The sequence below is a fragment of the Heteronotia binoei genome, chromosome 1 (assembly GCF_032191835.1).
Source record: "Heteronotia binoei isolate CCM8104 ecotype False Entrance Well chromosome 1, APGP_CSIRO_Hbin_v1, whole genome shotgun sequence".
Lineage (NCBI taxonomy): Eukaryota > Metazoa > Chordata > Lepidosauria > Squamata > Gekkonidae > Heteronotia > Heteronotia binoei.
Window position 1 is genome coordinate 26,081,065 of NC_083223.1, and position 22,629 is coordinate 26,103,693.

Genomic DNA, 22,629 nt, shown 5'->3' on the forward strand with positions numbered 1-22,629 from the left:
GTCAATCACCGGCTGCTGACCTGCATCCTCGCCGACGCAGGGATTCAGGGGTTAGCCTTACAGTGGTTCTCCTCTTTCCTTGATGGTCGGGGACAAAGGGTGGCGATTGGGGGAGAGCTATCCCAGAGACACCTACTTAATTGTGGGGTGCCTCAGGGGGCAGTTCTCTCCCCAATGTTATTTAACATCTACATGCGCCCCCTTGCCCAGATTGCCCGGAGATATGGGCTGGGTTGTCACCAGTATGCTGATGACACTCAGCTTTATCTATTGATGGACAGACAAGCTGGCGATGTCCCTGTAAATCTGGACCAGGCATTGCAAGCCGTGGCAGATTGGATCAAGTTGAGTGGGCTGAAATTGAATCCAGTGAAGACAGAGGTCCTTTGTCTAGGTCACGGCGGTCCAGAGGGAGGGATCTCCCTTCCAGCTTTTGGCGGTGCGCCACTGGTATCAGTGCGCAGGGTCAGGAGCTTGGGAGTGCTACTGGAGTCCTCCCTGACAATGGAGGCCCAGATAGCAGCCACTGCCAAATCTGCTTTTTCATCTTTGGCGGGCGAGGCAGTTGGCTTCCTTCCTGGAGTGAAGCAACCTGGAAATAGTGATCCATGCAACGGTCACCTCGAGGTTATACTACTGTAATGCCCTCTACATGGGGCTGCCCCTGTACCGAACTCGGAAACTGCAGCTAGTGCAGAATGCAGCAGCCAGACTGTTAATGGGACTACCTCGGTGGGAACATGTATGCCCTAGGCTGCGGGAACTGCACTGGCTGCCAATTGTGTACCGAGTTTGTTACAAGGTGCTGGTTATTACCTTTAAAGCCCTATATGGCTGAGGACCTGCCTACCTTAGGGACCGCCTCTCCCCATATGTTCCCCAGAGAGCACTGCGATCTAGTTCACAAAATCTTCTGTAAATCCCTGGGCCAAAGGAGGCCAAATTAAAAACAACTAGAGAGCAGGCCTTCTCGATACGGGCACCCCAATGGTGGAACCAGCTACCGAAGGAGGTACGGGCTCTGCGGGATCTCAATCAGTTCTGTAGGGCTTGTAAAATCTGGATATATCGGAAGGATAGGGAGGGAAGGGTTGGAGGTGGGGTGGCTCTGTATGTCAGAGAGGATATACGGTCCAGTAAGACTGAGGTCAGAGAATTAGATTCCCTTTTAGAAATGCTTTGGGTTGAAATAGAGGGCCCAAAAGGAAATTTAACTATGGGAGTTTGTTATCGCCCACCAAATCAAAAGAGAGAGGACGATTATAATATGATGGAAGGATTAAAGATAGCGGCTAAACGTAAAAACTGTGTCGTAATAGGTGATTTTAACTACCCGCAGATTGATTGGGTCAATATGTGTTCTGGTCGAGAGAAAGAGATTGAGTTTCTTGATGCTCTCAATGACTGTGCTATGGAGCAGATGGTCTCAGAACCTACCAGAGGTGGGGCGATCCTGGATCTGGTCCTAAGTAATGCCCAAGACTTGGTGAGAGATGTAAAAGTGATTGTGCCGCTTGGGAAGAGTGACCATAATGTTATTGATTTCACTGTTTGTATAAATAGGGAGTTGCCCAAAAAGACCGCCACAACCACATTTAACTTTAAAAGGGGTAAATTCTCTGAGATGAGGAGGCATGTGAGGAGGAAACTGAAAGGAAAGGTAAATATGGTCAAAACCCTTGGGGAAGCTTGGAGACTATTTAAAACTATAATCCTAGAAGCTCAGATAAAATACATACCACAAGTTAGGAAAGGCACAAACAGGTATAAGAAGAGGCCAACATGGTTAACAAACAAAGTAATGGAAGCTGTAAAAGGTAAGAAGGACTCCTTTAAGCGGTGGAAAACCAGTCCAAGTGAGATTAATAAAAGCTAACACAGGCAGTGGCAAATCAAATGCAAGACTGTGATCAGGCAGGCAAAAAGGGAGTATGAGGAGCATATTGCAAAAAACATAAAGACCAACAATAAAAATTTCTTCAAATATATTACAAGTAGGAAACCAGCCAGGGAAGCAGTGGGGCCCTTGGATGACCATGGGGTAAAAGGATTACTGAAGGAGGATGGGGAAATGGCTGAGAAGCTGAATGCATTTTTTGCCTCTGTCTTCACCGTGGAAGATGAGAAGTGTTTGCCCGCCCCAGAACCACTAATATTGGAAGGTGTGTTGAAAGACCTGAGTCAGATTGAGGTGACAAAAGAGGAGGTCCTACAACTAATAGACAAATTAAAAACTAATAAGTCACCGGGTCCGGATGGCATACATCCAAGAGTTCTGAAAGAACTCAAAGTTGAACTTGTGGATCTTCTAACAAAAATCTGTAATCTTTCATTGAAATCTGCCTCTGTTCCTGAGGACTGGAAGGTAGCAAATGTCACCCCCATCTTTAAAAAGGGTTCCAGAGGAGATCCGGGAAATTACAGGCCAGTCAGTCTGACTTCAATACCGGGAAAGTTGGTAGAAACCATTATCAAGGACAGAATGAGTAGGCACATTGGTGAACACGGGTTATTGAGGAAGACTCAGCATGGGTTCTGTAGGGGAAGATCTTGCCTCACTAACCTGTTACATTTCTTTGAGGGGGTGAACAAACATGTGGACAAAGGAGACCCGATAGATGTTGTTTACCTTGACTTCCAGAAAGCTTTTGATAAAGTTCCTCATCAAAGGCTCCTTAGAAAGCTTGAGAGTCATGGAGTAAAAGGACAGGTCCTCTTGTGGATCAAAAACTGGCTGAGTAATAGGAAGCCGAGAGTGAGTATAAATGGGCAGTCTTCGCAGTGGAGGACGGTAAGCAGTGGGGTACCGCAGGGCTTGGTACTGGGTCCCATGCTCTTTAACTTGTTCATAAATGATTTAGAGTTGGGAGTGAGCAGTGAAGTGGCCAGATTTGCGGATGACACTAAATTGTTCAGGGTGGTGAGAACCAGAGAGGATTGTGAGGAACTCCAAAGGGATCTGTTGAGGCTGGGTGAGTGGGCGTCAACGTGGCGGATGCGGTTCAATGTGGCCAAGTGCAAAGTAATGCACATTGGGGCCAAGAATCCCAGCTACAAATACAAGTTGATGGGGTGTGAACTGGCAGAGACTGACCATGAGAGAGATCTTGGGGTCGTGGTAGATAATTCACTGAAAATGTCAAGACAGTGTGCATTTGCAATAAAAAAGGCCAACACCATGCTGGGAATTATTAGGAAGGGAATTGAAAACAAATCAGCCAGTATCATAATGCCCCTGTATAAATCGATGGTGTGGTCTCATTTGGAGTACTGCGTGCAGTTCTGGTCGCCGCACCTCAAAAAGGATATTATAGCATTTGAGAAAGTTCAGAAAAGGGCAACTAGAATGATTAAAGGGCTGGAACACCCCTATAAAGAAAGGTTGAAACGCTTAGGGCTCTTTAGCTTGGAGAAACGTTGACTGAGGGGTGACATGATAGAAGTTTACAAGATAATGCATGGGATGGAGAAAGTAGAGAAAGAAGTACTTTTCTCCCTTTCTCACAATACAAGAACTCGTGGGCATTCGATGAAATTGCTGAGCAGACAGGTCAAAACAGATAAAAGGAAGTACTTCTTCACCCAAAGGGTGATTAACATGTGGAATTCACTGCCACAGGAGGTGGTGGCGGCCACAAGCATGGCCACCTTCAAGAGGGGTTTAGATAAAAATATGGAGCAGAGGTCCATCAGTGGCTATTAGCCACAGTGTGTGTGTGTATATATATATATATTTGGCCGCTGTGTGACACAGAATGTTGGACTGGATGGGCCATTGGCCTGATCTAACATGGCTTCTCTTATGTTCTTAAAACCGCCCTCTTCCAACTAGCTTTCTAAAATAGAACCTGGTAGTAACATCAAGCCATCTTTGTACATATTGAGATTGTGGCACAATTAAGTTATACTGGTTTTAGATTATTTATTTAATAATATTTAATTTATGAATGGTATTGTAATTGTATTATCTTGTTTTTATTGTAATAACGTGGTTTATACCATGTCCTGTAAGCCGCCCTGAGCCTGCCTGGGCGGGGTATAAATAAAAATTTATTATTATTATTAAATAACTGGTCAGGTTGTAGAGGATATTTCAACACTTATCACAGACAAACTGAGGTTTGTGCTGCCAGGAGCTCAGAATCTTTACGTAGGTTGGGGACCACTAAGGTGATCTGAATGGATCTGAATTCTGATGCCTTGAAAAACCTCTCTGCTAACATGACTGGCATTAGTGTAGACACCTTTGTTGACCACTGGAATTTGGATATAGCCCAGGTAATTGACAAATTGCTTTCAGATACCTTCTATCACACCCACAGAGCTTATTCTCCCCCTTGATTGCATAACTACTTAAAGACTTATACAACTTTTCTTTGTTATCTCTAGGGGGATATGATGAAAATGATATCCTGTTCACATGGCTGAGGGGAAATGATTCTGTACGTGGCCTCGACAACTTGCGTCTCTCTCAGTATACAGTAGAGCGCTACTACACCTTTGAAACCAGGTCACAGCATGAAACAGGTAATGAAAGACAACAGAGGAGAAAAAAATATCACTAGCAAAACTTGTATCTGTCAGTTCTAACTGTTTTGAATGGCCCAGTTCCAGATAATAAAATACCTGGTGAAATTCATTTACACACTGAGGTGGCCAAAAAAACTGACAACCAGAACTAACCAAGTTGACATACCAATATCTGAGGAACTGATGATAGTACCATGGTGTCAAGTTACATGATGTCACATTACCCTCAGTTAGCAAAAAACACATAACCTGCCATGTTGTGTTAAGTTCTACTGAGGTGCCAGGTTACTGCAGTAGCTCTTCCCTATATACACTGTATCCTCATCCACATCCAGGGGCTCAGTACTGTTCAAAACCAGAGCTGGCAGCTCTATTTGCCCCAACCTCAAATGTGGCATGAAGGCCCTTCTCGTGGTATCAAGGTGGAGCAATCCTAATGGGACTACTTGTCATGCTGTAGACAGGATTCAGATCTGGTCTCTGGTCCCATGCTACCTTGTGGTGTAGCACTGATCCAGTCCTACGTGTTACACTTTAAGTGTAGAATGTCTGGAATGCATATGAAATGGGCAACATGTTTCAGTTTACTCATTCTTGACATACATTTTGTTCTCGTTATACAAACCTGTTTAGGATAGAAGGTAATAAAAATACTGTAACCAGCTGAGTGGCCCCACATGGCTTGGGTGGCATCAGAGTTTGGCTGGAATTAAATACAGCTGGACCAGGGGGAGTTCTGGGATGCTGCTTGAAGAGCGGCGCTCACTCATGAGACTCACAGTGTTAAAAGACAGCTGCAGACAAGAGGCCAGGGGGGGAGGGAGACACTAAGGAGGCAGTGGAGAGGTGATGTAGGCTGGGAAAAAGAGGAGCTGACCAAGGCAAGCATGACGGCAGCAACTGAGAAGAGTACTGCACCGCTTCCTTAGGAGATGCAGCAGTTTCAGGTAACTATGCAGCTGGCAGTCTCAGGAGCTGGCAGTGGAGAGGACAACAGCAGATCAGGACAGTACATATAGCACCAGGACACTCAGCAACAGGATGATCGGGGCACAGAAGTGTGAGGGAAACGCATGGGGAGAACTGCTTGGCCAATCAGGTTACAGGTGCAGAGGCCAAGGAAGATCCCGAGAAAGCCCTGCTTACAGCTGAGTAGCCAGGATTCCAGTCTGAGGCAGTGACAGTCTGAGGCAGTCTGCTACAACTGGCTCCAGGTTTTAGGAGGTTCCAGGCAAGAGACTTATATAGTCCCCGCTTCCATTTCCCCATTCGCACTACTGTAACATTGATGGTGCACACAGCTGTAATGGTCATCTCCTATTCCTCAGTATGAGGGTATAGCAGCGCCCGCCTCAAGGCCTCACTGGATCTCTATATTTCAGTCTCTTCGGGGTATTTTTACTTGTTTATTTGATGGGACCACAGCAGCTTTGGTTGTTCTTCCCACAAAATATATAGGCTCACGAGAACGTTAACTTAAACCACAGATTTATTGTAACAAAAAGTCTTAACTGGGGATATGGGAGATATTTACACAGGCTTATACGTTTGTTCTGTTGTTTCAGGCTTTTCAATCACTTTTACTTTCTTGAGTCTTTCACAGTTACATGGTTCACAGTTTCCCTTCAACTCACTCTCCACCTCTAGCCAAGGTCTGGCCTCTTGGGATTGATGTGTCTAGTCTCACCCTTCGACTGGAGTCTCTCCTCTCAGCCCTTCTTGGTGTCTCAGACCCACATCCACTCCCTCAACTTCCTCACTAGATCTTTAGAGTAGTTTCCTGGTGTCTGTGACCATTCCGGTCTTAACTGACTCACACACACACAGCCCTCTTGGCTGGTTTTGTCCAGCTGGCAGTCTCTGGAAGACTTCCCCGTCTCCAGCTTCTTCACAGGATCAGCGGCCCTCTCAGCCCTTCTGGCAGGCTCGAACTGACCCTCTCAGTCTCTGTCAGGTCCCCACTGACAGACTTCTCTGACAGGCCTCCACTCTGTCAGACTCCAACAGACTGAACTCCTGCCTCAGCAGTTTCTCTCACTCAACTACTTTCCCTCCCTGAGAGCTCCGAGCACTTTGCCCCCACCCTCAGGTCACCTGACGCAGCCCTGTGCGTCTTCAGTTTATGCTTAACCCATTGCTTTCCGTCACAGAGGGATACTGGGAAGTAGAAAGAGCAGAACATAATGGTTTCATGACTACTTTTGGCCTTGCCAGGCCTGACAGAAAGTCTGGTGTTGACAGAGCCAAAAGGTGTGTGAGAAAGTTCTGCTGTTCTCTGTTGGTGGGTAGGCTAGTTTGATTTTGGGTAGTCTAACCTGATTTGGGTGGGTAGCCTGCTGGTGGATAGGCTAGCCTGATTTTGACAGATCTCAGAAGCTAAGTAGAGTTGATCCTGGCTAGTATTTGGATGGAAAACCTCCAAGGAATATCAGGGTCATGATGCAGAGGCAGGCAAAGCCCATACCAGTCCATGGCCTCCACAAGATGGCAGCAGCTTATAGGATATGGCGGCAGTTCATCCTTCTCCATCTGTTTCCAATTAGCAATGAGCCTCTTGCTGGTTAAGGGTCCAGCAAGATGTCTTACCATTCTATCTGCTGTCACCAAGCATCCTTCTCACCACTTATAAAATGATGAATCTCAGCAATTCTCAAATTTGAAGAAATAATTATTGTTGGCAGCAAATTCAATCTTCCATGTTAATTTTAATATGGTTTTTTTCCATGGTACGTATCTTCTTTCTCTTAGGCAATTACCCAAGATTGATAGTGCAGTTTGAACTCAAAAGAAATATCCTTTATTTTCTTCTGGAGACCTATGTGCCATCCACTCTACTGGTCGTTTTGTCTTGGGTTTCTTTTTGGATCACCCTGGATTCAGTTCCTGCAAGAACATGCATTGGTGAGGACATCCCTGGATTTACATGCTCGTAATAAGCCTGCTGAGGGGAAAAAGCAGAAGTGATGTTTAAGCAGAGGTTAGGGTTGGATCTAACCAGCTTTTGACCACAAAAGGCCATGCTGAGAGTCATGGGACTTGCATGCGGAAAAGATATAATGAACAGAGAGTAACTGAGTGAGAGTGGAATGGCTGGCTGTATCCAACCCATAATCTTTGTGGAATGTCAGAACTAAAATTATTTGCTGCCAGTATTTCCAGAGCTGAAACAAATAATCTCAAGAATTCTGGCAAATTCCCAGTTTCACAGCTCCAAATTTGAAGTAAAAATTCAGATGCAAATTATAACTCATGTTAGTATTTTAGATTTGTTGGCCTCTCTGGGTTATTTTGATTTTTGACAAATTTCAAATGTAACATTGGTTATTTTGCACTTGCTCATTCCAGATGGCACACTTGAGATCTCAAACTTAAAAACAAAACAAAACACAATTACCCCCCCCCCCCCAAATAATTACAATTCCATGTGATCTATCTAGAGTATATTGAATGTTAGGTTGGGCCAGAGAAAACATTGAATTTAATTTTTGGAGCAAGTTTATTTCAGTTCTAAAACGTTGTAACACTTATGGTCAGTTTGATCTGACTAGATTTTTATTTTAGCTTTATGGATGATAACTGGCATAGGAAAATATTTATTGTTATTGTTGTTATTTAAAAAAAACTAATCTGGGATGCACATTATCCACACACTCATGATAACTAAATGCATCCCCCTATAACTCCTCCTGAGTAGGGTCAATTTGCTCTTCATGGTTCAGTGCAAAAGAACCAAATTCAGAAAAGCTTTCCTGGAGCAGACCAATGTCATATGGTTGCTATGCAAGTCACTATTTTATTACTTTTTATTACATATTATTAGGCTTTATTGGGCTTTATTAGGCTGGGGAACTGAGATTTTTTTTTACTGCTGTGTAATGTTTTAATTATGTATTTTAAGCTGCTTTGGGTCATGGGAAAAGGTGGGATATAAATGTTTTCATAAACAAATAATGTCTGCCTAATAATATGGAGTAAATCAATCATGGTATGCTTTAGTGACGGTAAAGAAGATTATTAAGATAGTACTCATAAAGTCTTTTTAATACAAAAATACCATTATATATAAATATTATTATTATTCCAGTATTATAATGTTTGCCTCCAAATTTCTTTGTGAACAGACTGCAGTTACACTTATGGGAGGCCAGCTCCCATGAATACCAAAGTCCTCATTCAGTTTCAAGCTCTTGTGCAAGAGGTGCATTCCATCAGAGTAAAGTTTCTCAAGGCAGAAGAAAATTCTGCCAATAGCAACAGGTGGCAGAGAGACCACTTAGGAGCAGGACAGACTTTAGCCTTGGGGCCTTCCTCCTTCATCCATCTGAATGCTGTCAGTAGATTGGATAGGATGGGACTCTTTCCAGGGAGTTAAGACCATTGAATAATATAGAGCCAAACTAAATGGAATGGTGTCCCTGGGTCCAAACAGCTGTTTCAGCACTTGAAAGGAGGTGGGAGGGGGATCACCAAGAGGCGGGAGAGGAATGGTGGGAGGGGGGATGGCTCATCCAGCCACACTATCAGGCCTAGTCCCATGTGGCATTTTAAAATTGCCTCATTAGGCTATAAAATGGTGGCAACATCCACGGTTCAGATTCAGGGATGCCATCATGTCTAGTTTGCCCTTAATTCTAAATAGACCTACTGAGACCTATTCTAAATTCCATTTCATAGAAAAGAGGTGCCAGAGCTCAATAGCACACATCATTTGCATATGCCACACACTCCTGACATCACTGGAAGGTGTACTAAATTGTATCAGCTCGGCATCTACCTTAAAATGCTTCTTGAATTACAATTGTCATAATAAAACCTTACTCCCATCATACTTTTAAAATTACTTTCTCCCATGTGGCCACAGCGGCATGATGAAGATTTCCATCTGCTTTATATATTTTAGTTATTTTCCCCCTTTCTGTGGGGAAAAATATTGGAAAGTTTGTCAAATCTTAGAGTTCAGCAAACTTCTCGCAGGGGGTTTCAACAATGGAGCCCAGAAGCAATTTTTTTTTTGTTTGGTGGGGAGGTGTTTAAGAAAGGAAGAGAACAATTAAATTTAGATTTTCCAGAGCGCCACTCCTGTGAGCTCTTGCCCAAAATGAAGCCAGCTAAATTTTACTAATTCTAAAGTAGACCTATTACAGAATATCAGCACAATAAATATATTATACAGTTCAATATATAGTGTTTAATGATAAATTATTAATCATAAATGCCAATCAGAGTTGGCATCAGCATACCCTGAAGTAGGGCCTCTTCCAGGGCTCAGGACTTCCGATGGGGCCCACCGTGGTGTCGAACTCATTTGTTATGAGGGACGGATCTGACAGAAATGATACTTTGTTGGGCCAGGCCATGTCAGACTGGGTCATGTTTGTACCTATTTAAGATTAGGTAGCAGAGATACAAATTTTATAAGGAACCCAGACAAACACAAATATATATTTTTTTAAAAACTTAAAACATGCTTAAAACGTTAGCACTCATTGGTCTTAAAGATGGGTTTTTTTGTATTTCTCCCATGAGATCCAGGGAACTGGGCAAAGGAAGCTATGGCTCTTTCCTTCCTTCCCCAGGGGACTTTGGGGGGGGGGGGGGAAGAAGAGCCTCAGCCAACAGAAGGAAGAGAGGCTTGGCTCAGTAGCTCCACTGTGCAATTGAGAGAGCCTGGCAAAGCAAGCTATTCCTCCCCACTTTCTTCCCAAGAGAGGAGCCTCAGCAAATGGAGAAAATAGAGAGTTTGTTCTGTAGCTCTTGTGCAATTGAGCAAGCCTTGTAAAGTAAGCTGTTATGCAGAAGGAAGCAAGATATAGGAAGAAGGAAGCAGATGACAACCAGTTGCTCAGGGGCCTGAAAGGAGCCTTCTGGGGGCCTGATTCGGCCCCCAAACTGCATGTTTGACACCCCTGGATTAACAGCAAAGGAAGAAAACCAATAATCGTAATCACAAGACATAATTAAATAATCTGAAAGAATACCTAATATTAATATAAAATTCCGTAAAACTCCTTAATATTATAAAATTAGACTTTAAAGTCTTAGTAAAGGGGTGGCCAAACTTGCTTAACATAAGAGCCACATAGAATAATCATCAGATGTTTGAAAGCCACAAGGCATGAATGTCAAATGTTTAAGAGCAGGAAGGAAGGAGGGAGAAAGGCAAGCAGACAGGCAAATAGATGGGAAGGGGGCGGTGGAAAGAAAGCAACTTTAACTTTCAATGCATTCTTCAAACCAGCCAATTGTCAGCAAAAGGTTCATTGAAGTTTCAAAATGATCAGACTTGTCTTTGTTCCAAAACTAAGTTTCATTTATTGATTACAACAATGCTACTTTCTACACAGGTTCTTTGAAACTGATAATGAATAAAGAAAGGTATTGGCATTTATGGACATACATCAAAGCATTGGGGGTTTAAATCACTTCTCATAATAAAGTTGCAGTTTGTCTTTTGGAAGTACCTGGTTCACACGCCCTTATCTTTCACATATGTAAACTGTATCTTCCTCCCGGTGGTGTCCTTGCTTGGCTCCAGCAGGCGCCTGAGAAGGGGCCAAGCATTTTTGCACTTCAAAGACCTCACTGGCCTTTGGCACCTCAATCACCTCCTCCTTCCCCGCTTTCACATTCTACAATGGCACTAGTGTTAGTAGGCAAAGATTCATAGGGTTAGTTAGCAGTAAATAAACATTTCAAACAGCAGAGTTAGCTTCAATGGAACACAAGCTGACATACTGCCCCCCCTAAGCTCTTGCTTGGGGCTTGTCTGGGTGCAGTAGGTAAAATTGCTTAAGCAGTTGAGGAGCGTTAAGGTCAGAGGATTTTACCCACTCGTCACAACTGGGCGGGAAATAACGCCAGCGGACTAAGTAGTGTAAGACCCCCTGTTGCAATTTAGAGTTGAGAATCTCCTTCACTTCGTGGTGTTTCTGCCCCTTCACTAGAATAGGTTCCGGTTCAGGGTTCCGAGGATGCCACTTCGAACCACCTGGATCTCGACGGATAAGGCTGCAATGGAAGACAGGGTGTATTTTACTGAATAGCTTGGGCAAGTCCAGCTCTACAGTCACTTTATTGATCACCCTCTTTATTTTAAACGGTCCTAGGAAGCGGTAGGCTAGCTTCCGGGAGGTTTGGGGCAGCGGCAGGTTCTTGGTGGAAAGGAACACCATCTCTCCTTCTTTAAAGTCCCACCCGGGGCTATGTTTTTTGTCAAAGTGGGCTTTGTAGTCCTTTTTCGCCTCTTCTAGATTTTCCTGGATTACTTTCCAGGACTTCTCTAGTTTTTTCCACCATTGTTGGCACTCAGGGGAAAGAGGCGGGTTCTGTCCTCCTGGGAGGGAGGGGAAAGGTTTCCCTTCGTAGCCATGCACAGCTTGGAACGGAGACACTTTAGTTGAGCTGTCGAGCCTGTTATTGTATCCATACTCAGCGAAGGGCAGCAGCTCCACCCAATTGGACTGCTGGAAGTTCACATAGCATCGTAGGTACTGTTCTAGCAGCCCATTCACCCTCTCACTCTGGCCGTCCATCTGAGGGTGGTAGGCGGAGCTTAGCCCCTGCTCCATCCCGGTAGCTTGCAGAACTCCTGCCAGAAGTTGGCAACGAACTGTGGCCCGCGGTCACTAATGACCTTGTCAGGGAACGAGTGTACCCGGACCACGTGTAAAAAGAACAAGTAGGCTAGTTCCTTTGCGGTGAGCAGTTTTCGGCAAGGAATAAAGTGGGCTTGCTTAGAAAATGTGTCCACCACAAGTATCACTGTTCTGCCCTTGGAGGGTGGCAGCTCGACTATAAAGTCCACTGACACCACTGACCATGGCCCTTCTGCCGTGGGGAGGGGTTGTAGTAGTTCCGGTACCTTCCCCCCCTTCTCTTAGCCATGATGCAAGTGGGGCATGTTTGAACAAATTCTGAAATGTCTTTTTTCATTTGTGGCCACCAGAACTGCCGGTGCACTAAGTGGAGGGTCTTTACGTAATCAAAATGGCCGGCCAGTTTGTTGGTGTGGCAATGCTGTAACACTTCCACCCTCAGGGATTTGGGGATGTAGAGTTTCCCATCATGGTATCAAAAACCCCCTTCCCCTTTCAGCAGTCCTTCTGGCCAGTTTTCCCCCTCCGCTTCTGCCTCTACTTTCAGCTTGTTCCCTCCCCACGGGCTTTTGTTTTGCGCGGCCGTCTTTGATCGGGTTTGCACGGCCCCGGCTACAGCTTTGGGTGGTATTAGGGAATCTATGACTTCTTCCCGCTCGCTCTCATGTTGGGGGCAGCCTCGAGAGTGCGTCTGCTAAGAAATTTTTTGAACCCGGGATGTGGCGTAGCGTAAAGTCGAATTTAGCAAAAAATCCCACCCATCGAATTTGCTTCCCAGTTAGTTTTCGGCGCCCCGTGAGGGCTTCTAAATTCTTGTGGTCAGTCCAGATTTCAAACGGGACTCACGCCCCTTCCAGCCACGACAGCCATGTTTTCAGGGCGAATGTTACTGCGTAGGCTTCCTTGTCCCACACCGACCAGTTCCTTTGCTCATTTGAGAACTTGCAAGAAATGTAGGTGCAAGGTCTCAGGCGGCCGTGTCGGAAGCGTCACATTGGACCACGAAGGGTTTGAGTTCATTGGGGTGCACTAGCACCGGCTCGCTAGTAAACAGGCGTTTTAGTGTGTTGAACGCCTCTTGGCACTGCTTGGTCCAATTTAGTTTAGCCCCCGGTTTTTTCACCTCGGGCCCTTTCCCCTTGGTCTGGAATAAATTGGTTAGGGGCAGGGCCACCTTGGCAAACCCTTGTATGAACGATCTATAGAAATTTGCGAATCCAAGGAACAACTGGAGCTGTCTACGTGTCCTCGGGGGTTCCCAATCTAGCACCGCCTGTATCTTAGCGGAGTCCATGGCCAATCCTTTGCCCGACACCCAGAACCACAGGTAGTCCAGTTCCTCTTTGTGGAACTCACACTTAGACAGTTTAGCGTACAGTTTGTTTTGGTACAAAGTGGTTAGGACCTCCAGGACTAGCTTCACATGGGAGGGTAGATCTTTGGAGTAGATAATGATGTCATCAAGATACACCACCACCCCCTGGTACAAGTATTTCCTCAGCACGTCATTGTTTAAATTCATGAAAACCCCCGGAGCCCCCTGGAGCCCGAATGGCATCACCAGGTACTCAAACTGTCCCATCGGTGTGTTAAACGCCATTTTCCACTCATCCCCCTCCTTGATCCGGACCCGGAAGTAAGGTCGAGTCGAGTTTGGTAAAAATCGACCCCTCTGACACCGCACTTAATAAGTCTTTGATCAGGGGGATGGGGTAAGCATTTGACATGGAAATCCCGTTAATCCCTCAAAAATCTGTGCAAAGTCTCAGGCTCCCGTCCTTCTTTTTGCGGAACAGGACCGGGGCGGCGTGCGGCGCTGTGGCCAGGCGGATGAAGCCCCGGCGGAGGTTTTTGTCTAGAAACTTCCGCAGCTCTGCCTTCTCCGCCCACCCCATCGAGTAAAGCTTCGCTTTAGGCAAGGACTGGCCGGGGATGAGTTCTATGGCACAGTCCGTGCTCCGGTGAGGTGGTAGCACATCGGCCTCTATCTCGCTGAAGGCCCCCTTTAAGTCCCGATATTCCTTGGGGATGGTTTTAATCTCCTCTATAGTCACACATAATTTTTCGTTCTTAGGAGGGGGTCAGGGCCCCCAGAGTTCTCGCCACAAGTGGGAGGTACACCGTCTATCGAGAAAATCGATCGTGTGCTCCCCCCACTGTATGTCCGGCTGGTGCCGTGCTAGCCACCCCACCCCCAGTACTATGTCAAAGGAGCAGGAGGAAGCGATCACGAATACTTCCAAGTCCCAATGATCCTCTACTCCCATGGGGACTTCTTGGCTTTGCTCCACACACGGCTCCCCTTTCATTCGAGTTCCGTCCATTTGCTCGAACTCAAGTGGCTAGGGAAGGAGTTCCTTGGTTAATTCTAACATTTCCACCAGCCGGGGGGTTATAATTTCCCGGGTGCACCCCGAGTCTATGAGGGCCCTGGCATGCACAAATCTTTTTAACTTCACGTTTAACAAAGTCAACGAGACGAACATTAGTTCCCCCGAGATTCTCACCCTTAGTGGTGCCGCTTTCTCCGGGAACTGCTGCTGGGCACCTTCTAGTGCAGGTCGGCCCCGTTTCCCGCTGGCTCGGCTTCCCAGGGGTCTTCCCCCAGCTCCTCCAACATTATAGAATCCTCATCAAGCACCATGGATAAAGCAGTGCTGCTGTGGCTCGATTCTTTCAGCTTAACCGATTTCTTCGCCCCGGCCGCCGGCCCTTTGGGCGTCGGGGTAGCGGCCCGGGACCTTTCCGGGCAGTTGGCTGCCAGATGGTTCGGGTCCCCACACTGGTAGCACTTGCGGGTGGTGGGGAAGGGTTTTGCGGGCCCCCCCCGGTGCTTTCTTCTCTCCGTCTTTGCGGCTGGTCACCCCTCGCGGCTCGTCTTGCCCTGGTGCCCCTGGCGTTGGAGGGCAACTTCTTTCATGTTGGTCTCGACCTCCCCGGCTAGCTGGATCCACCCGACCAGGGTGTCCAGTCGGACCTGCCCCAGGGCTCAATCGAGCAGCCCCGCGTTTAGCCCCTTCTCGAAGGCCCTGACCTTCATAGCCTCGCTCCAGCCTCTTATCTTGCGGCAGTAATTGCGAAATGCCAGCGAGTACTCCCGGATCGATCTGACCCCCTGGCGAAGTTCATCTATCGCGGCGACGGCCCAGGTCTCCTGCAGGGGGTCCTCGAACTGCGACAGGAGAGCTTGCAGGAACCCGGCCACCATAGCGACCTTGGGCCCCCGGGTCTCGTAAAGGCTCACGTACCACAGCTGGGCTTCCCCCATCATCTTCGACCCGAGGTAGGCCACCCGGCTGTGTTCGTCGGGGAAGGAGCTCCTCCAGTAGTGCATGTAGCTGTTGGCTTGGATGATAAAGTACTCCACTTTGTCAGGGCTCCCGTCGAAGGTGACGTCTAGTTCACGGGTCTTCACCCTCACGCTGGGAGCCGATGGGCCAGCTGCCCTGGCGGGCGTGGCTGGTGCTGCCGCCCTGGTTGGTGACACCAGTTGGGAGAGGACCTGTGGCAGCGGTCCGGTTGTTCCCCCTGGAGCGCGGACCAGGGCACGGTCAATCTGCTTCTGCACTTCTCGTATCATCAGCGTCATGTTCGCTTTCATCTCTTGCCTCAGGTCGCACCCCAGGATCTCCATCTCCCTCCGGAGGTCCTCGGTTGGGTCGCGTCTTGGGGAGGAAGCCCTTGAGTTGCACCCGTCCTCCTCCTCGGAGTCGCCCGGCCGGTCACTTGATGCTGGGCGCTCTCGGTCGCCTCCTCCCCCGGTTGTGCTGCTCCGCCATTCAACCGGGTCGACCGGGCTTCCTCGATCTTCTGCATCCCCAGGAGTGCGGAGGATGTTTGCGTGCCTCTGTGCCGCCTCGTCCATCAGCGTGGTTGAGGTGCGGGGTTTCCAAGTCTTCGGGGTAATGAAAAGCACTTGGCTGCTCACCTTCTTCGGTTTTCGGGACTCGATAACGTGCCACCCGGAGTCCCCGCTATTTCATCAGAATTGGAGAGCTCTTGGTCATCAGGTGCTTTTGTAGCCATCCGCTAAAAGTAACTTTTGCCAATAAGCCTCTTCGGGATCAGTTTCAAAATGTCAGCAAAGGGTTCATTGAATTTTCAAAATGATCAGACTTGTCTTTGTTCCAAAACTAAGTTTCATTTATTGATTACAACAATGCTACTCTCTACACAGGTTCTTTGAAACTGATAATGAATAAAGAAAGGTATTGGCATTTATGGACATACATCAAAGCATTGGGGGTTTAAATCACTTCTCATAATAAAGTTGCAGTTTGTCTTTTGGAAGTACCTGGTTCACACACCCTTATCTTTCACATATGTAAACTGTATCTTCCTCCCGGTGGTGTCCTTGCTTGGCTCCAGCAGGCGCCTGAGAAGCGGCCAAGCATTTTTGCACTTCAAAGACCTCACTGGCCTTTGGCACCTCAATCACCTTCTCCTTCCCCGCTTTCACATTCTACAATGGCACTAGTGTTAGTAGGCAAAGATTCATAGGGTTAGTTAGCAGTAAATAAACATTTCAAACAGCAGAGTTAGCTTCAATGGAACACAAGCTGACACCAATGGGAGCCACATAATATGTGTGAAATAGTCACATGTGGCTTCCAAGCCACAGTTTGGCCACCCCTGTCAGTACATAATACCAGCACAAAAATTTCAGAGGCATTATTTCAGGGTCCACATTTGCCAGCAGTAGGGTTATCACCCAAGATTCCAGAGGAAGTCAATGTTTGTGTAAAATAGGAGTAATTCAAAAGGATCTGGGCACAGTCCACTGATGCAAGAATAATATAAAGTAATCTAGTGTCTCTCTTATACCTGATGCACAGTCACACGATTGGCCTGAGTATGGAATTTTAGCAAAAAAAATCCCTTAGCTCTGCAGCTGGAAAAACATTCAGCCTAGCTAGCGTAAAAACTGATCTTTTTCTTGGAAACCTACCTTCCCACCTTATTTGAGGCGCTTGTAATTTCTTAGCCGTCCTTAATATTCATTAATTGATTTTAATGTTTGAGATAGTGGGAGTATTTATTCTGGTGGTTTTGTATTTTTTTAAATTTAGAAATCTGTAGTTTATATATAATTTTGTTTTGTCTAAAAGTCTTATCAGTTATATAGCCACATGAGGCTTGGATTAGTTTGTCCATTAATCTTAGGTAACAATCAATATGTTGGGGAGTCTGAGCCTTGTGGGGTCCTGTGATAGGGTTGGCAACGATGGGTTGGGAAATTCCTGGATATTTGGGTTGGAGCCTGGTGAAGGCAGAGTTTGAGCAGAGGAGGAACTTCAAGGGGGTGTAATGCCATGGGGTCCACTCTTTAAAGCAGCCTTTTTCTCTAGAGGAGCTCTGTAATCTAGAGATCAATTATAACTCTGGAAGGTCTCCAAGCCCCATGCAAAGGTTGGCAACCCTACCCTAGGGTCATTTGACTGCTTCTAGCCCCCTTTATCCTGAGTAGCAAAAAGGATTCCTGAGAGTCAACACATAGTTTTGATGGCAGTATATCAGAAATCATGATATGTGGGACTGTGGTAGGACTCTTGATCGCTTTTTTCTCCAAACCAGTTAAAAATGAAGAAGAAGCCTTCCAGCACCACATTAAACACTCTTCCAGTAAATGTGTTTCCTGTTTTACCTTTCCAGGGGTGACAACGGTTCTGTCAATGACCACCTTGATGATGGGCTCGAGGAGCTCAGTTACAAAAACCAACGGTTTCATCAAGGCCATTGACATTTACCTCGGCATCTCCTTCAGTTTTATATTTGGCGCTTTGGTGGAATATGCTTTCGCTCACTATATCACATCTCAGAAAGCCACAGCGAATAAGCCAGAAAAGGTAACAACCAGAAACATTTCTAAGGATTAAAAGTTCAGTGGGGTCTTTTTGAAAATGAAACAAAAAGAAGTTGAAGAACTCAGATAATTCCCAAAATACTTGTGTTTCAGTTTCTAATATACAGTTCTTATAATCTTTTATGTACGGCTCTGATAGCAAAGAGGCCAAGGTGAATGAGAATTGCATCAGTCCCATTTATACTGGAGCTTGAGGAGCCAAAATTTTAAAGCAACAGCAAGCATGTAAAATTTGCTGTGACATGATGACTTGGATTTTTATGAGGCAGAAACAAAAAGATATCTCTCACAGAGTCAAATCCAAATGATCATTGAGGCCCTTAGGAGATAATGTGTTTAATGTAAAAACTCAAAAGGGATGAAACAACTTGTCAATATTATGAGACTAGGAATAAGTCCCACCCCTCCTCAAACCTCACTCTCTCCAGGCTCCACCCCTCAAATCTCCAGTAATTTCCCAATCTGGAGTTGACAACCCTATCGCCTTCCCAGCCAACCATCAACCTATCTTTATCTGCCCCTTGGACTTCAGCTTTCCATATCCTCCCTCCTCCCTGCAGCCTCTTCTTAGGAAAAGGACAATCTTTCTCTAGTGAGGACCAAAGCAGCTTACATCATTCTCCCCTCCCCCTGTGAGGTAGGTTAGTCTGAAAATCACCCAGTCAACTTCCACAGGAAGAACCTGGGTTTGACAGACCCTGCCGTGAAGCACTAACTGCTACGTCACCCTAGCTGTCATAGGGAGGCTGCGGCTGAACAAGTGCAAGCAGCCAGGCCTAGTTATGTCATGCCCATCAGGAGACATCAAGTCACCCAGAGGTTGCTGCCTAGGGTAGCCAAACTCCAGGTGGAGCCTCAAAATCTCCTGGTATCACAACTGAACTCCAGACAACAGATCTGTCTCCCCCTGGAGAAAATAACTGCTTTGGAGGCAGAGTTGGCCCTAGGTTCTCAACTTCAGCAGAGCAGGTAGAAACAGATGAAGTATTTTGTTTACTGCATAAAAAAGAACTGAAAGAAAGTTTCCTGGTCATCCATAGTGGATGAAAACTTGAATAATGCAAATAGATGAAAACTGGAATAATGCAAAAAAAGCATTTTTATCTGTAGCCGTCATGAAAAGTTTAACACATAAATGACCTTCATGAACATAAATATGTCCAAAAATGAAATGAGTGGAGTCAAAGGCAAAAGGAACTTAATACTGGGATGTAGGCTATTCAGCCACTCCACTTATTCACAAAATTTATCTTTCCCATTTAAAATCATGTAAATGTCATCAGTGGATCAGTAATAAATTTTCAAATGATTCAATAAGGAGAAAGATTTAAAAAAATGTTCTTCAAAATTGCACATGAATAAATTGCCTGTGGTGGACTGCCCATAGCAATCCCCTGAAGTTGAAAATAAAATTGATCCTTGAAAAAACAATTCTAGGACAATTTCATGGCGGTATATAAAAAAAGATGCAAATGGGCATTTCTCCCTGAAAGTAGAAACTCATAATCACTGTTGGTGCTTCCAAAGCAATTTTATAAGGTTTTTTTTAGTCCTGGTCATCTCACAGAATTGAAATGAAAAGAGCACCCACAATCCCCCTTACAACCCATTGCGGCAGGTTCTGAGTATTTAGGTTTCAGTTTTGAAGGTAGTAATTTTATCCCTGGAACTGGAAACTCAATTCTGTTGTTTGGCCTCAGAATAATAAGTATTCTAATTGTAGAAGACATACTAGTGATAATACTGTCGGACATCAAAGAACAAAAGTATCAATGAAAATGCATTCATTGGACAGAGTTTATGACAATATGATTCAGGCTGAAAGCAAAAATCTTTGGGTCAGTAGAAACCGATAGATTTTTTAAACTGATTGGGTTGTTTTGCATAGCTTATGAGATGTTCAGTGGCATGAGAAAAACACATTGTAAAAACTCACTGATGTAAGGCATAGGTGCACTTAACATCCCTTCAGTTACATTCTTGTAATCTGGGTTTCGCACTCCCCAAGGAGGAATGTACCACTTCAGATTGCAGCTAAAATGCACTTTCATGGGGGGGAGGGAATCATGTCCTATAAGATTGTTCACATTGCAGTCCAGGAAGAATAGGTCTGTTCACAAGTTACACTCCAGGGAGAATAAGTCCTCATTTGTTTACAAATAGTCTTTGTGCCCCCCCCCCAAATGTGTCCACTCTAGGTTCTGTCTGTCAGACTTACTCTGGGAATTCCATTCTTGGAATGTAATTCCCAAACATTGCTGGGAAGAGGTATATGAGGACTTCATATTGTATGGATTTGTGAACTACAATAACATTTGTTGGCTCCATCTCTGTAGTACAGCTTATGGCTAACAAATGTGTGTATACAAAGTCTCTGCATGTATACAAGTTATATGTGCGTATGCAAAGTCTCTTGTCCAAAAGTTATATGAAATGCAGATGGAGTGTGGGGCCGTTCCCATTCCACTCCCCACCCCACATTCAGTCTCTCTAGGTTTTAGTCTATGAACAGAAACCTAGCAGACCATAACCTCTCTTCATGATAGTTTTCTCTATGTAAGGATTTTTTTAATGGACAAATATTGACTAATGTGAGCCCTCACCTGCATCTAGAGTCAGGTTTACTGTCTCTTTGAGGGCCTCTGTCTAAAAACACTGGTTTTGCTCTGCCCTTGTGCATCCTTTGCCAAGTCCCTTCTGTGGGAGCTACAGTGCATCATTCTGACATAAGCAGCAGAAAGTGTGAGGATACAAAAGCCTTATTTGGACACAAATGTCTGGTGCCTTTCCAAGCAAGCAGAATCTGGAGATGTTGGATTCCTTTGACCTGCTAAGGCACAGCCTGGCCTGAGAGAAGAAGGATGAACCCTTCTCATGCTGGAGTAGGCTGCTAAAAGTCCTGAAGTATACTGAGCCAAGTGGCTACTGAGTTGATTGCCTGATCCCCCTGGTTACTGTGTCCCCTGGTGACTATGGGAATGTGTGTAGGTTTGAAAGACCATGGCTGAGCCAAATGGTTCCTGTGGCACTGCTGACACTGTCAGCTTAGCTCAGCTTACTTCCAGCCATCCCTAGGGCAACAGGCTGCCAGTAATTTTCCAAATGAGTCAAATGGCTGATCCAATCCATTCCCTTGTGTGGCCTTTGTACTGCCTACTTTTGTGCCTGGAAGCATAATGGACTTTGCCTTTTAGGCATTCACATCCACAGGAAAGAGAACAATGAAGCCTCAGAGACCAAAACTAAAGCCACCAAGCAGATAGGCACTTTACTTGAAGAATAATATCTGAAACTCCAGTATAATATAAGCCTGTCATTAAAAAATAATGTTTATTCATAACCAGACTATTGCTATTCCCAAAAACTTAGACCCCAATGGATTGATCCAGTGGTACAGTAGGCTGGATGCTCTGGTTTGCATAGCTTTATCCCTTTTGTTTAAATTAAAAGCTTCCATGTTCCCACCCTTCAAATGATGGGAACTAAGGGTACGAGTACCAGGACAGGATATTAATCGTTGACCCCTTGGGCTTTGGTATTTGGCTTGTGCTAAAACTTGCAGGGATGTTTTAATCCTGAAATAATGGAACATCTCAATCTGCCTTTTGTTGTTAATGGTATTTTGGTGGACTGCATATTGAATAGTAATTCTGTATTGCCAAATCATCTATCATGCTAACTTTGTCTTATTTTAGGATTCTACGAACAACATCTTAAGGGAAACTGGAGATATCAGCATTGTTGACATCCTGAACACTTCTGTCACCAGTTACAATAAAAAACTAAACTTTCCCACCTTTGATAACAGCTTAACCATGAATCCAAAAGACAAAATTTGGTTTATCATGAAGAACAAAATGCGCAAAGCCAACGAGTATTTCACTATTCACAATCCGAGCAACATCGATCACTATTCAAAGCTCCTGTTTCCTTTGTGTTTTATGGTGGTCAATTTGCTTTACTGGGCATATTACTTGTGTTTTTAAAAAAGCTGGATGTGAATCATGTCAGTGTCATCATGGTGCATTCCGGAGTTCATTCTCAGCTGGTATGAATGATTTCATAGACTCTGAGTGGGTTGAGAAGTTCCTTTTCACTGGGAATTGAAGGCCTATTCATGACTTCAGTAGCATGTGGTAGCTTTGGGGAAAGACTTGCCTATGTGGGGTTCCCAGCTATGGAAAGCATGTTAATAGCTGGTCTTGCACTGAGCATTTCACCAAAGTTCAGTGTTGACAGTGAAATGCCACATTTTGTGTGTGTGTTTGATTGGCTCCCTTTGGGCTGAAGTAGCTGGGAGCCAATAAGGGTAAGATGTTTCCCATGGCTGCCATAAGCTGAAACAAATGTCCCTTGTGGTCCCTTCAAAGCTATGTTATCAGCTTGCCATTTTTGTCATAGGCATTTTACATTCGGGTTAACATGACTGTTTTCAGCATGTTGTCCTCAGGCTATCTGCTGACTGCTCCCTGCTGGCCTCAGGTAAGATGAATCAGCGTGACCTGCAAGTAAGCAGAAAGCTCTTTTTTCTTCTTTTTGTCTATCTGAATCTGTGCTTCAGGGTCTTCCTTAAAAATAGTTAGTTGCTCATTGCTTTCATGTTTTCCTCATCTAAATATGACATGAGTGACTTAAGTCCAT

General features: G+C 45.2%; 1 protein-coding gene across 1 annotated transcript in view; it reads left to right on the forward strand.

Moving 5' to 3' along the window:
- The window catches only part of GABRP (gamma-aminobutyric acid type A receptor subunit pi), a 64,009-nt gene extending 41,908 nt beyond the window's left edge, over positions 1-22,101 (forward strand). The window contains exons 7-10 of the mRNA XM_060257960.1: positions 4,390-4,527; positions 7,279-7,431; positions 17,778-17,971; positions 21,684-22,101. Coding sequence (XP_060113943.1) covers positions 4,390-4,527; positions 7,279-7,431; positions 17,778-17,971; positions 21,684-21,974 — 776 coding nt within the window. The 3' untranslated portion in view covers positions 21,975-22,101. The remainder of the gene's footprint in view (positions 1-4,389; positions 4,528-7,278; positions 7,432-17,777; positions 17,972-21,683) is intronic.
- Positions 22,102-22,629: the final 528 nt, after the last annotated feature.